The sequence below is a fragment of the Carcharodon carcharias genome, chromosome 10 (assembly GCF_017639515.1).
Source record: "Carcharodon carcharias isolate sCarCar2 chromosome 10, sCarCar2.pri, whole genome shotgun sequence".
NCBI classification, from domain to species: Eukaryota; Metazoa; Chordata; class Chondrichthyes; order Lamniformes; family Lamnidae; genus Carcharodon; species Carcharodon carcharias.
Window position 1 is genome coordinate 49,074,714 of NC_054476.1, and position 15,532 is coordinate 49,090,245.

The 15,532-nt window shown below is 40.1% G+C and overlaps 1 protein-coding gene across 4 annotated transcripts in view; it reads left to right on the forward strand.

Moving 5' to 3' along the window:
- ipo7 (importin 7) overlaps nucleotides 1–15,532 on the forward strand; it is a 70,965-nt gene that overhangs the window by 39,524 nt on the left and 15,909 nt on the right. For all 4 annotated transcript variants that reach the window (XM_041197290.1, XM_041197289.1, XM_041197291.1 and 1 more), the window contains exons 14-19: nucleotides 3,958–4,123; nucleotides 4,949–5,109; nucleotides 5,377–5,505; nucleotides 6,613–6,679; nucleotides 6,763–6,888; nucleotides 8,434–8,531. In XM_041197290.1, coding sequence (XP_041053224.1) covers nucleotides 3,958–4,123; nucleotides 4,949–5,109; nucleotides 5,377–5,505; nucleotides 6,613–6,679; nucleotides 6,763–6,888; nucleotides 8,434–8,531 — 747 coding nt within the window. The remainder of the gene's footprint in view (nucleotides 1–3,957; nucleotides 4,124–4,948; nucleotides 5,110–5,376; nucleotides 5,506–6,612; nucleotides 6,680–6,762; nucleotides 6,889–8,433; nucleotides 8,532–15,532) is intronic.

Here is a 15,532-nt window from a genome sequence, read left to right on the forward strand (position 1 = left end):
CCTCTTAGCCAATCCTCAATCCATGCTAATCCATTGCCCCCAATACTGTGAGTTCCTATCTTGTGCAATAACCTTTTATGTGGCACCTTATTGAATGCCTTCTGGAAATCACAATACACAACGTCTACCGGTTCCCCTTTATCAATTCTGGCTTGTTATATCCTCAAAGAACTCTAGCAAAGTTGTCAAACATGATTTCCCTTTCACAAAACCATGTTGACTCTGTTTGATTGCATTAAGTTTTGCTAAATATCCTGCTATTTCTTCCTTAACAATGGATTCTAGCATTTTCCCAATGATAGATGTTAGGCTGACTGGCCAATAGTTTTCAGCTTTTTGTCTCCCTCCCTTCTTGAACAGGGGCATCACATCAGCGGTTTTCCAATCGGCTAGGACCCTACTGGAATTCAGTGAGTTCTGGAATATTTCTACCAATGCCTCCACTATCTCTACAGCCACTTCCTTTAAAACCCTTGGATGCAGGCCATCAGGTCCTGGCGATTTGTCTGCCTTTTGTCCCAATAGTTTGTCAAATACTTTGTCCCTCATGATAGAGACTGTTACGAGACCTTTCCTCCCTTTAGCGCCTTGCTTATCTGATATCTTTGGGATGTTCCACTGTGAAGACCGTTGCAAAATATTGGTTTAAATTATCTGCCATTCTCCAGTCATGTCCTCCAAGGGTCCCATGCTCACTTTAGCCACCCTCTTTTTATATACCCATAGAAGCTCTTACTGTTTTGTTTTTTATATTTCTTGCCAATTTACTTCTCATAATCAATTTTCTCCCTCTTTATTAGCTTTTTAATCATCTGTTGGTTAAAAAATTCCCAATCCTCTGGCCTACCACTAGTTTTCACCGCTTTGTATGCCTTTGTTTTTGATTGTATACTCACCTTGACCATCTTTGTTAACTATGTGTGGTTCATTCTTCTCATTGAGTCCTCCTTTTTGACCGGGATAAATTTTTTGCTGAGCATTATGAAATATCTGCTTAAATGCCTGCCACTGCTCATCCACTGACCTTCTCCTTAGTCTATTTTCCCAGCCCGCTTTAGACAACTCTTTCTTTTTTATACCTCTGCAATTACCTTTATTTAAGTTGAGGACACTGTTTTGAGACCCGAGTTGCTCGTGCTCAAACTGAATTTGAAATTCTATCATGATGTGATCACTACCCCCCCAGAGGATCCTTAACAACAATATCTCTTAATAATCCTATCTCATTACACATTACTATACCTAAAATAGCCTGCTCCTGGGTAGGTTCTGCAATATATTGCTGTAAGAAACAATCCCTGATGCACTCTACAAATTCGCCTCCCATGTTACCCCTGCCAATCTGATTTGCCCAGTCAATATGCAGCTTAAAATCACTCATGACAATTGTAGCACCCTTACACACTTCCATTATTTCACGATGGATAGTATCCTACAGTGAGGCAACTCTCCGGGGACTCCCACCTGCTATTTCTTCCCCTTCATAATCCTTATTTCCACTCAAACTGATTCCACATCACAATCTATTGCATCTATATCACCAGTCACCACTGCACTGCTACCTTTCTTTATTAACAAAGCTACCCCACCTTCTCTTCCTTTTTACCTAATTTTCCAGAACATCAAATACCCTTGAATATTGAGTTCCCAGTCTTGGTTACCCTGCAATCACATCTCTAATCAATATCAAGTCATATTCATTTATTTCTATTTGTGCCGTCAGTTCACCTACCTTGTTACAAATGCTGCATGCATTCAGATAAAGAGCCTTAAGACTTTTTAACATTATTGCTCATTCTGGTTCTAATTTCTGCTGCATTCTTCTGCTTATATGTTCTGCCTCTACCTGTCACACTTTGATTATCATTCGCCTCTTTACTACCCTGCACCTCTGCTCTCTCATCTCTTTTTGATTTTTTAAACTTCCCTTCAATTGAACCCCGCTTCTCCCCCCCCAAATTAAAGTCCAACCCTAGATATACGATTCACCAGGCCACTGGTCCCAGCATGGTTTAAATGATGCCTGTCCCAATAGAACAACTCTGGTGCCAGTGCCCCATGAATCGGAACCCATTTCTCCACACCCATCTTTGAGCCATGCATTTACCCCTCTAATCTTATTTACCCTATGCCAGCTTGCATGTGGCTCGGGTAGTAATCCTGAGATTATTACCTTTGTGGTTCTGCTTTTTAATTTAGCCCTGAGCTGCTCATAGTCCCTCAGCAGAACCTCTTTCCTATTCCTACCTATGTTGTTGGTACCAAAGTGGACCACGACAACTGGACCCTTCCCCTCCCACTCTCCCAAGTTTCTCTCCAACCCTGGAGACATGTGTTTAACCTTGGCACCAGGTAGGCAACACAGCCTTCGGGACTCTGTCTTCACTGCATATGGCCTTATCTATTCTCCTAACTATGCTATCCCCTATTACTACGACATTTTTCTTTTCTCCCCCCACTTGAATGGGGCTCTGTACCACAGTGCTGTGGTCAGTTCACTCATCCTCCCTGCGGTCCACACCGACAAAAGCATTGCTAAATCAGGTTCTGGAGAATGAGGTAGGTCAAATGGATCAAGTGTTAATGGGGCTGCATTGAGAGAACAGTAATGTTTAGATTAGCTGTGGAAAAGGACATAGAGTAATCTAAAGTAAAAACACTTAATTGAAAGGGACCAATTTTACCTGTCCCGGGTAAATTTGAATAAAAGAATTAGCGGGGAAAACCGTGCTCAAGCAATGGACTTTTAAAGACGAAATGATTTGGATACAGTTGAGATGAATTCCTGCAAGGGAAAAAAATTGGGCAACCAAAGCCAGAGCTCCCAGGATGACAAAAGTGATAGAAAGTAAGATGAAACAGGAAAAGAGGGTATATGACAGATGTCAGAATGATAGTACAAGTGAGAGTCAGGCTGAATACAACTTCAGAGTAGAAGTGAAAAAGCAAACTGGAGATGCGAAGAGACTGGCAGCTAATGTAAAAATAAATCTAAAAGTCTTTTATAGGTATATGAATAGTAAAAGGGTAGTTGCAAGAGGAGTGGGGCTGGTTAGAGACCAAAAAGGAGACCTATCTGTGGAAACAGAGCATGGTTGAGTTGCTAAATGAGTAATTGGCAAGTTTCTTTACCAAGGAAGAGGATGCAGAACTTATAAGTAGAGGTAGAGCACAAAAACAAGGAAATTATAGTGAACCTTTATAAAATGCGGGTTTGACCACAACTGGAGTATTATGTCCAATTCTGGACACTACATTTTATGATGTTTTGAAGGCATTGGCAAGGCACAGAAAAGATTTATGAGAATGCTTCTGGGATGCGTGACTTCAGTTGCATGGATAGACTGGAGAAGTTGGAGCTTTTTTCTTTGACAAGATTTGATGGAGGTGTTCAAAATCATGAAGGGTTGAGACAGATAGATAAAGAAAATCTTCCCATTGGAGGAAGGTTCAAGAACCATTGAACAATGTTTTAAGGTGAATAGCTAAAGAACCAAGGGTAATATGATGAAAAACTATGCAACGAGAGGGTTGGATCCAGAAAGCATTGCCTGGGATTGGTGGAGGCAGACTCAATAGTAGTTTTCAAAAGGAAATTGGATAATTATCTGAAGAGGAACAAAATTGTAAGGCTATAGGGAAAGGGTTAGGGGAGTGGGACTAGGTGAGTTGCTCTTGCAGAAAGCCGTCACAGACACGACAGGCCGCCACCTGTAATGTAACCTATACTATGATTCTATCTTGTCAGGGCTAATTGTCCTGGTAATCACACTTTAACAAGATTTGAACAGCAGAGTCTACCTGACATAGGCATGGTGCCTCATATCACCTTATCATTGATGTAAATAGCTAATGTAGGTTGCCTTTTTTAAATGGCTGGCCACGTTAACCATGGGTAATATAAGAAATGGGGACTATAACACTGGCTGTAAAACCATTTGATTTTTATCATTTCAGGCTTGTTGGGTCCTTCATTATTTCTGTGAGGTTAAGTTCAAGAATGACCAGAACCTGCAAACTGCACTGGAGCTGACCCGAAGATGCCTGATTGAAGATAAAGAAATGCCTGTGAAAGTGGAGGCTGCTATAGCTCTTCAGGTCCTCATCAGTAACCAGGAGAAAGGTAACAAAAGCCCGTTTGCAACTTTAAGACAAATGGTATATTGGAGGAGGCATTTAGCTCTTTTATATTTGACTTTGGGAAAAAAAAATTTTTCAAGGTGAAATGTTGTGAATTCCCAATGTAGGTAAATACCCTTAAAATTGTGGTCCTTAAATATTTCTAAATTAACTCAACGCTAAACTGAATTTTTACTGTGCCAGAAATGCTGACATGGTTGGCTCAAGTGCAAGCTTTCCATCCAGAGTTTTACACTTGCTCTTCACCAACTGAGCTGGATGTTTATCTCATTTTCTGTTCATGAAACCTTGCTGTGAGAAAATTGGCTGCTCCCTGCTTAAGTGGTTGCATCTGTGAGGACTTTGGGATATTCTGAAGATGCTGTAAATATGCAACTTTGTCTTCTTAGCTAAGGAAAGTAAAAGGAAAGGCCTAACCTGTCAAGCAGGAAATAGACTTCAATAGAGAGTACAGTCTTGTAGGGTATAAAATAGGTGGTTGACCTGAACCTGTCTCTTTCTCACCATGTAGGCTGGGTTAACATTACTCCCCATCTGTTTGGGGAAATCCTGTGACCCTAGCCCATAGTGACAATTATATAGTTTGAAGCAATCAGATAGTCAGATATTTTATTGTTGGATAATTTTGGGGCTTTACGATAGGTTGTTTAAGGAGTTAAAACCAGCTTGCCACCTTTCCTTTCGTCTGGTGTGTGTGTCAGTCATAGGGAAAGATTAAGTAAAATAATAGAAATGTCTAAGTCTTTGACGTCCAGTGTAACAGATCATTCAGAGAGAAACTAAATTGTACATTCCTTTTGTTTTATAGCCAAGGAGTACATCAAGCCTTTTATTAGACCTGTGATGCAGGCCTTACTGCACATTGTGAGAGAGACTGAGAATGATGACTTAACTAATGTGATTCAGAAAATGATTTGTGAATATAGTGAAGAGGTGACCCCCATCGCAGTAGAGATGACTCAACATTTGGTGAGTAGTTTGATTGTTATGTTAGATAAGCTTGCAGATGAAATAACATTATTTTGCCTATGACATCTGCATCATTTCAGATAACTCTACCTCTGCTGCATGTTGCATTTCCTTGTGTGCATTACTCCATATTCAACTCACTATTTGTTCTGTGCAATTGGACCACTGCTTATTTTAATTGTGATAACACTAAACTGAAAACGGGCAGTTCCTTAAGTTGATGTAAAGGAATTTGTAGTAAGATTAGAGCCTTTGTTTTTATTCTAGGCAATGACCTTTAACCAAGTCATACAGACGGGTCCAGATGAAGAGGGCAGTGATGATAAGGCGGTAACTGCGATGGGAATTCTTAATACTATTGATACTCTCCTTAGTGTTGTGGAAGATCACAAAGAGGTTAGTTCTTCAGGTGGTCAATTTCTGTTTGAACCTCTAATATTTGTTAGTTAACTGGATTGTTCATACTGTTATGACGTGGCATAAGTGATGTGTGCCTGGCAGACCAAATTCACAAGGGAAGCTTGGCCACGCTATGACAACATTTTTGCAGTTTGTATTTACTATGAGAAGATTTGTGCACTGAATTCAGAAATCATGAGTCCACTAACACCTTTAGAAATTTTAAAAATTAAATTAAAACGTTTATTAACAAAAAAGATTTCAATCAGATACATAAGATTACAGTTACTTAACACAATAACAAATCTCAAAATTCCTAATTAACCTGACTCCCAACTACACACTCACTTTTAAGACGTCAGTCTAAAATAGATTTTAAGTTTGAATAGTAAGCCAGCAAGTTTACTACAGCACCCACTCGACAGTGGAATTCCAAATGCTTTCCTCCATCTTTGGTTACTGGACACAGCAAACTTCTGCTAAAATAGCTGAAGGCTTCCCCAAGGCTGTTTTATACGTCCTCTTAGATCTTACATGGCCCTCAGCATGACCTTCCATTCCTCTTTATATATGTTTTCTCTTTAATCTGTAAATTCCATTGTTCTATTTGTCTTTGGAAATTTACTTTTCCCATAATATAAAAATCTTTCATGTTGCCAATACTTTCAATACCTTTGGGGAAAAATAAACACACTCCTTGGCCTTGCTTGTCTTGTTAGTTGTAAACATCTTATTCCTTTGAAACCTAAACAACCCCTTCACTTATCTAAAAATGCAAATTTCCTTCACAACCTACATGCTAAGCCCTCATCCATGTTTACTCATTAGCATTTCAAATTTTTTTTATATCCCTAACTTCTTTTGATAGATTGCAGGCTTGAAATTATCTGACTCTAATTCAATTAAATCATACAGACAGACCCATTTACACTGCCCCCCCCATAAACCTACTTTATAATAGTATAATGAAAAAATGTTAGTTTCATGTCAATATGGTATTTAACCCTCAAAGGAGAGTTTTGCACCCTTATCTAGTTTTGTCCCTATTGAAATCTATTACTAAACCAAGCTAATTGGATTTCAAACTTTTACTTTCAACTTTAGATCACACAGCAGCTGGAAGGCATCTGTTTGCAGGTTATTGGAACAGTTTTGCAGCAGCATGTGTTGGGTATGTAATGACTTGTTTCTTCAATGGTAGCACAGTTAGATTGTGCATTAGTGAATTACTGATTCCTTGCTGTTTTATTTCAGAATTTTATGAGGAAATCTTGTCTTTGGCACATAGTCTGACTTGTCAGCAAGTCTCACTACAGATGTGGCAGCTCTTGCCTCTTGTGTTTGAGGTCTTCCAACAAGATGGTTTTGACTATTATACTGGTAAGAAAAAGACACAACTCAAATTTATAATGCATATAAGACATCAAGAGACTTGCAAAGTAAGTTTGCTAAAAATAAAATGTGAATCGCAAATAGCTATGCATATCTACACATTTATCATGAATTCAAGTAAGTAAAAATAGCCCAATAACTTGGAATCGTTGACATCTAATCAAGGGAGTTAAGTTCATATTCCTGTTGTCAATTGTTCTTGTCTATCTTCGTTTGCAAATTCTTGATCATGATGTTCAATTACGGAAGCCTGCAACATGGAATTGTGTGTTGTTAGCTGATTGTAGTATGGAGATGTTTACAGCCTTAACGGTCTCCCCTGGATGAAGTTGATTCTACTGAACTTTACAGAAGAAGGCGGTCATATCATCAGCCCCTTATTTGTGTTGAGCTAGTTGTTTTGGTAAGATGGCTAGAATTGGCGGAAAATCTGGCAGGCTGCTTCTAGTAGCTGTCAAGTCATCTCTTGTGGAAAGTGCATTCATGTGAAAATTAAGGGACAGGTAGATTGGCTGTGACAGAGCCTGCTGTCATGAATACGTTACATGCTCATTTAAGCGTAAGTAGCTGTGGAATTGTACTTTGGCATAATCCAAAGTTTAAAATGTTGAGAGGGAAAATAGTGAATGGGGAAAAAAGACTAAAAGGTTGGAGGAAAATGTGCATTGCCAGTGAAAGTGGGTGTAATAAAGATGTTTCCAGTATTGGGTAATAAAATTTGTTAATTTTTAATTTAGAAGTCAGTCGCTGCGTTATCTTTGGATCAGTAGTCATTGTAGTTTCGTTACTCCCTGGTCTGTATAGCTGGGATGTTTGCTTGCAGCCTTTGGGAGTTTTGAAGTGAAGTAATCCTGCAAGCATGCTCTTCCATTACAAGATACTTCAGTTGCTTGGGGAAGGGAATAGAATTAAGAGGTGAGACTGTTAGCTATTAGAGCAGTATGTCTGTTTGTACTCAAGTACTTTCACAATCCTATATTATTTTGTCTTAAAATCCTATTATTCAAAAATCATATTATTCAGAATTGTTGCGAATTAAACATAAGTCAAGTACAACTTATTGTTTGATAATAAAAACAGAAAATGCTGGAAAAACTCAGCAGGCCTGGCAGCATGTGTGGAGAGTGAAACAGAGTTAATGCTTCAAATCTGTATGACTCTTCAGAGCCCTGAAGAAGTCACATGGACTCAATGTTAACTTTGTTTTTCTCTCCACAGATGCTGCCAGGCCTGCTAAATTTTTCCGGCATTTTCTGTTATTTCAGATTTCCAGCATCTGCAGTATTTTGCTTTTACAACTTCCAGTTTCTTGACTCAAAGATAACTAACATTTTAGAATTCTGCTATTTTTGAACTTAAAAGTAGATAATGGAAATATGAAATCAAATAATGTCAAATGCGTTAGTCACTTTCAGATAATGATCAAACTGCTCTGCATTTACAGAATTTTCTGTTTGATTTTGTACATCAACGAGATGAAAAACTCATGAACTTCATAAATTTGATTGTTCAAAGGATTTTTTTAATTTGCAGATATGATGCCTCTCTTACATAATTATATAACAGTGGACACAGATACGCTATTGTCTGACACCAAATACTTGGAAATGATTTACAGTATGTGTAAAAAGGTGAGTCACTTTGTCATACATTAATTGTGCAATGCTTTTTCCTAACACAGAAACACACAGAATTTACAACATGGAAACAAGTCATTCAGCACAAATAGTCCATGATAGTGTTTACCTTGCATGTGAGCAATAGGTTGAATCACATTAACCCACTCTGCACCCTTTTTCCTTCATCCACCTATCCAATTTGTTAATGGGGTCTGAGCATTACTGGCGGGGCCAACATTTGTTACCCAGTCATAAGTGAGTTTGAGACAGTAATGGTGAGCCGTTGTCTTAAACCTCTGCAGTCTTTGTAGTAAAGATACACCCACAGCGTTGTTAGGGAGGCAGTTCCAGGATTTTGACCCAGCAATAGTAAAAGAACGTTGTTATAGTTCCAAGTGAGGATGAAGACTGACTTGCAGGCAGTGGTATTCCCATGCGTCTGTGTCCCTTGTCCTTCTAGATGGTAGAAGTCATAAGTTGGAAGATTCTGTCAAAGGAGGCTTGGCAAATTGCAGCATTGCATCTTGTAAATAGTACACACTGCTGCTACTGTGTACTGGTTTTAGAGGGAGTGAGAGTTTTAAGGTTGTGGATTGGGTGCCGATCAAGCGGCTGCTTTGCTCGGATGGTGTTGCATTTCTAAAGTGTTGTTAAAACCACACTCATCCAGGTAAACGGCGTATTCTATCACACTCCTGACTTGTGCCTTCTCGATAATGCACAGGCTTTGGGGAGTCAGGTGCTGGGTTGCTCACTGCACAGTTCCCAGCCTCTAACCTGCTCTGATAGCCACAGTATTTATAGCTTCTGCTGTGGCAGTGTCTAGGGATGATGACTTGATTGTCCTCCAACAACCACAAATATCTTGCTTTGTGCTCCATATAATTCTAAACAGTGGAGAGTTTTCCCCTGATTCTCATTACTTCAAATTTTTCTAGGACTCCTTGATGAGTTGATATGTTCGATGAGATGAGGAGGGAAATCATTTCAAAAAATTCATGTGGAAAGCTGGCTGCTTGTTGATGTGATATGATGTAACTAAATACTGGAATAACTGACATTCATTCTTGATTGTAGGATGAAAGCTATTCAGTAGCCTAATCCTATACCTAAACAGGTGTTCACCTGTGCATTTTTCAGGTCAAAAAGGAGGAATGGAGGATGAAGTATGGCCAATTGGGAGGGAAGTGATGATTGGAGAGACTGAGGATGGGTGAAAAGGCACCTCAGAGTTCAAGGAGCTGGGGGTGGGGAGGGTGTGTCGAGAATGGAGAGGGGCAACAGGGTAGGTTAGAAGCCTGATCATTATAGGCTTTTAATCAGTTCTTCATAGCTCTACGACATTTCTAGACTGAGCTGGGAGAACTTCTTATTTATTCTTTTTTGGGATGTCACACTCAAGTCAAATGTTGCCTTGATATCAACAGCAATCACTGTCCACTCAACTCTTGAATTCAACTCTTTTGTCCTTGTTTGGACTGAGGCTATAATAAGGCCTGGAGCTAAGTGGCCCTGGCAGATCCAAACTGAGCATCGGTGAGCAGGTTATTGCTGATTCAATGCCACCTTCTGTCACTTTGGTCAGACTGGGGTGATAACTGGCTGGATTGGATTTGTCCTGCTTTTTGTGCACAGGATATACTTGGGCAATCTTCCATATTGTCAGGTAGATACTGGTGTTGTAACTATACTGGAACATCTGGCTTTGGGTGCAGTTAGTTCAGGAGCACAAATCTTCAGTATTACTGCTGGGAATTTGTCAGGCCCATGGCCATTGCTGTATCTAGTGCCTTCAACCATTTTTTATTAAATGGCATGAATTAAATTGGCTGAAGACTGGTATCTGTGATGTTGGGGAATTTGGGAGGAGGCAAAGATGGACCATCCAATTGGCACTTCTGGCTGAAGAAGGTTTAAGTGGATTGACAGGACTTCAGAGCTTTGATCTGATCCATTATTTGTGGGATTGCTTTGCTTTGTCTAATGCATGCTGCTTCTGCTATTGGCATGCAAGTCACCATTCACCAGGCTGACACTTCATTTTTGGGTGTGCTTGGTGCTCCTGGCTCTCCTCACCCCTCAGTTTGATCTCCTGTTTTGATGGTCGTGCTGGAGCAAGAGATATTCTGGGCCATGAGTTTACAGATTGTGATTGAATACAATTCTACTGTTGATGGCCAACAGTGTCTCATGGATGGCCAGTTTTGAGCTACAAGATCTTTTGTGAAACAAAAACAGAATTACCTGGAAAAACTCAGCAGGTCTGGCAGCATCGGCGGAGAAGAAAAGAGTTGACGTTTCGAGTCCTCATGACCCTTCGACAGAACTTGAGTTCGAGTCCAAGAAAGAGTTGAAATATAAGCTGGTTTAAGGTGTGTGTGTGTGTGTGTGTGTGTGTGTGTGTGTGTGTGTGTGTGTGTGTGTGTGGTGGGGCGGGGGGGAGAGACTGCGCCTCACCCCCCCCCCCCCCCCCCCCCCCCCACACACACACACCTTAAACTAGCTTATATTTCAACTCTTTCTTGGACTCGAACTCAAGTTCTGTCGAAGGGTCATGAGGACTCGAAACGTCAACTCTTTTCTTCTCCGCCGATGCTGCCAGACCTGCTGAGTTTTTCCAGGTAATTCTGTTTTTGTTTTGGATTTCCAGCATCCGCAGTTTTTTTTTGTTTTCAAGATCTTTTCTGAATCTATTCCATTTTGCATGATGGAAAGTATCATCAGTATGAAGATGGAATTTTGTCTCAAAGGACTTGTGTGGTGGTCACTCCTATGATACTTTGAGTTTTGAATGTTGATATGGTTTCTGCTTCCATAATTAACCCTGGAAGTGAATTTCAGATCCTTTCTTGTCTCTGTAAAGGAGTTTCTATTGCTGTCTTCTAAATCCCTTGCATATATAGTACCTCAATCCTGACCTCTGAACTACTAAGAACTTCTTTCTACTTTGCTTTTTTTTTTGAGAAGCTGAGAGCCTCTTTCTCCCCAGTCATACCCTTTTAAAGTTGACAATACTTTTTTTAATCATTGCACAGAATATTCTACATTGTGATATAAAAGGCCATAATTTTTAAAGCCTACATTCCTCTTTCTATTTCATACCAGCAGCATTCAAGTGAATCTATGCTACGCTCTCTAGTCTCAATATTTTCCCTATCAGAAATGTGAAATTTTTGCCATTTGGCAGAATTCCAACGGAGATCCTGAAATTCTGCCCTTTAAATTTTTTTCCAACCTTTGCCTCCACAGAGATGTATTTGAAATATATTGCGCTGTAAGTATTTTAAAGGAAGACTCTGATTCTGAGCTTACAAATGCAACAACAGAAAGGGAGCGCAATTGCTGTTAATTTTGGCAGAGGGGGGATGTGTGTACCGTGTGCCTGTCCCTGGCCGCTTGTGCAATATATTGACTGTGTGGCTTTGCAGGTATGGTGCCAAGCACGAGCTGCTGGGTGAAGAGGGAAGGTTTGAATGCAGCGTGTGAACATCACCAAGTGTGGGGACAGTTTAGAGATCAGTGTGGCCCGTGTTCCACGAGGCAGTCAGGCGGGTGCAACATGCCTAAGCATGCCTGTTGGTTGGGGGAAATCAGGCGATTGGCAGCTGATTTGCAGAAAGTGCAGTTCACAAGCATTGTGTAGCAGATCAACTATGCAGGTTTATTTCCCATTTCCCCTTGCCAAAGGCACCTACTTTAAGATAACCAATGCATTAAAATATTTTTGAGTTATATATATTTAACAATAACACATCATAACATAAAAAAAATTCTACTACTTTCACTCTCTTCAATAAAATTTTATACAGAAGATTCATCTCCTTCCAAAGCCTGTGCATTTCAGATTAACAGGTTAATTCAGAAATCCTAAAGCAATGCTCAAGTAAAAACCTGAATGACCCAGTATTTCTGAGCAAATTTAGAGAATACAAATGCAAATTCTGCAGACCAAAAGGTTCTCAGGTTCAACAAATGGACTCTACTCAACTGTATAAAGTCATTTGAGGTTCAGCGTCCCCAGGCTTGAGTGAGCAAAGTTCCCAGTCTTGATCATTATCCACCGTCAACGTCCAGGTCACACCTGCCCTGGGCAAACTTTTTTCTCCCCAGTAACCCCAGCCCCTCTGTAGGCAACTATTGGCAAGAGCTGTCTTTCAGACTGTTGTGCACCCTTAGCCTGAAGGCATATCTCTCAGACCAGTATGAGCGTTCAGGAGTAGGGGGCGGTTTTGCTGAAGTTTGTATGCCAGACTTTTTTTTGGTTATAAAACTGAGTAGCAGGCCGTTCCTCTCCTTGTGCCCTAACATTTGTATTCTCTAAAGCTGCTTTGCTTTATTGATCAGGGAAAGTTGAACACAATCGCAAGATTGAAAATCAGTATATACAATTGCGTTGACAGAAAATATAGAATGTTCAGTTTGTAACTTTATTTTAGCAAACCTTGTAAAATGAGTCCAAAATATGAATTTTAGAAACTTAGCCTAAATTAGTTTGGAGATTTTGGCTGCCAACGTGTGCAGATAAATCAGTTAGTGATTCAAAGTTCTCATGTGCACAACAACAATTTGTATTTAGAAAGGGACTTTAATGTCATAAAACGTCCCAAGGTGCTTCACAGGAGATTTATAAAACAAAGTATGACACTGAGCCAAAGGAGATATTTGGTCGGATGACCAAAAGCTTGATCAAAGTAGTAGGTTTTAAGGCATGTCTTAAAGGAGGAAAAGTGAAGTAGAGAGGCAGAGAGATTTAGGGAGTAAATTCCTGAGCTTGGGGCCTTGGCAGCTGAAGGCGCAGCTACCAATGGTGGAGCAATTAAAATTGGGGCCGCTGAAGAGGCTGAAATTTTAGGAGTGCAGATATTTCGGAGGGTTGTGGAACTGGCGCAGATTATAGAAATAGGGAAGGGTGAAGAGGTGAGAGATTTGAAAACAAGGATGAGAATTTTAAATTGGAGGCACTGTTTAACCAGGATCAGTGTAGGACAGCAAGGGGTGATAGGTGAACTGGACTTGATATGGTTATGGATACAGGCAGTAGAGTTTTGGTTGACCTCAAGTTTACAGAGGAAAGGATTTGGGAGATCAGCCAAGTATCCATTAGAATAGTCGAGTCTATAGGTAACATGTAGGTGAGGTTTTCAGCAACAGATGAGCTGAGGCAGGGGTGGAGATGGACACTGTTACAGAGGTGGAAATAGGTGATTTTAGTGGTGTGTGGTTAGAAGCTTATTTTGGGGTCAGAACTATCTGGTTCAGCCTCAGAGAGGGATGAAATTGGTGGCTAGGGAATGGAGTTGGTCATGTTTATTGAAAACAATGGCTATAGTATTCCCAATATTTAATTGGAAGAATGCACATTCAATACTGGTTGTCGAACAAACAGCCTGAGTTTAGAGACCATGGAGGGATTGAGAGAAGTGATGGTGAAATAGAACTGGGTGTCATCAGTGTACATGTAAAAACTGACATGTTTAAAATATAATTGATGTAAAACCTCATTTAAGCTTGCGATTTACAGCATCTGCCTTTGGAGCAGGAGCATGTTTGACTGTCTAAACTAATCTACAAAGTAAATCAAATTCAGTGCGTTAGATCATGGCCTAGAGCTTCCTCCATGGACACAATTGGAAAGTTAGATCCAAAAATGCCCCTACTGGCACCCAGTTTGCCAATGTCAAGTTATTACCAAGTATCCTCCCAGTCTTATTAGACCATGGCAGAATTTAAAATAAACATAAATCAGGTTTAACAACTGGATCCCAAGGTAAGCCCCAAATCTGCACCATATATTTTATATTTCTTTAATTGGAAATGTAAGTATCAACTCTTTTAATCATCATTTATGTAGAAGATGGAGAGATAGAAAAAGGTATGTCCTGGTGTTAGTACATGTAATACAGGTTGAAGTAAATACTAACTGCATTAAACACCTAAAATGATGAAATGCTGTGGTGATTTTATACAAATGCATTGGTCCAGAGTCTTGACAGTAATAGAAGGTAAACAAAAGGAAAACTAATGTTTCTACCCACTTGTAAGTCTAATAATTCCACCCATTTGAAGTGACCTAGGAGCATTTGCATTTACTAGTGCTATAATTACATGATACATTGTCACAAATTTCCAGACGTTTTTGTCCTTGGCCACTTTAATCCTGTCGATATAATGTGGATCCCAATACTGTGTATACTACCTCAGCTGACATCTTATTGGCCTAGATTTTCCGTTCCCTGGATACGCTGGGGGACCCCCTTGGAAGACCCCAAGCAAGGATTGTACGGAAATTTCCCAGAAATTTCAACTTCCTTTGGACAATTACCCTGCACCTGGAACTCTCCAAAACTCCGATTTTAAAGTCTGAGACTTTGGATGGCTCCAAATCTCTTAGCAGAATAGTTACGGGAAAAATTAGGATTAAAGCCAGTTCGAATTCCTGGGTAACTATACGACTGACACCCATCTGACTACCTCCCAACCCCTGACCTATCCTATACTGACCCGCCCTATGCCTTCACCTGCTTATCTACACACTTAGCTTCTCTCTTAGCTTGTCAAAATGGCTAGGATGTTTAAACCTACCGGTTTATGGCTGCTAATGCCATAAAAGGGGGGCATGGCTTTGTTCTCCCCTGATGATCCGTGCACTGCACTGAAGGCCTCTTGGAGCAGCTAGGCTCCACATTTTTCAGCATGCACGGTTCAGATGTCTGGGCAAGAAATGTGGAGCTCCAGACTAACATAGGAAAATAAGAGCGAAGTGGCAATCAGGCAGTGACTGTCACTCTATGGAAGATTCAGCCCAAGGTTTCATTAAGGCTCAGAATAACATCCCTTTGTACTCTTCATTTCATAATAAAACCTAGAATTCCATTAGTTTTGCTTAATCTTATTTAATCTTGTCAACCTGAGGAATATGTTTAATGTCCTGAGAGCCTGTATGTCCAAGTTCTTCTGGTGAGCCACAGCAAAACGCCTACTTCTGTTCAGAGTATTATTTTTTTTTTTAAAGC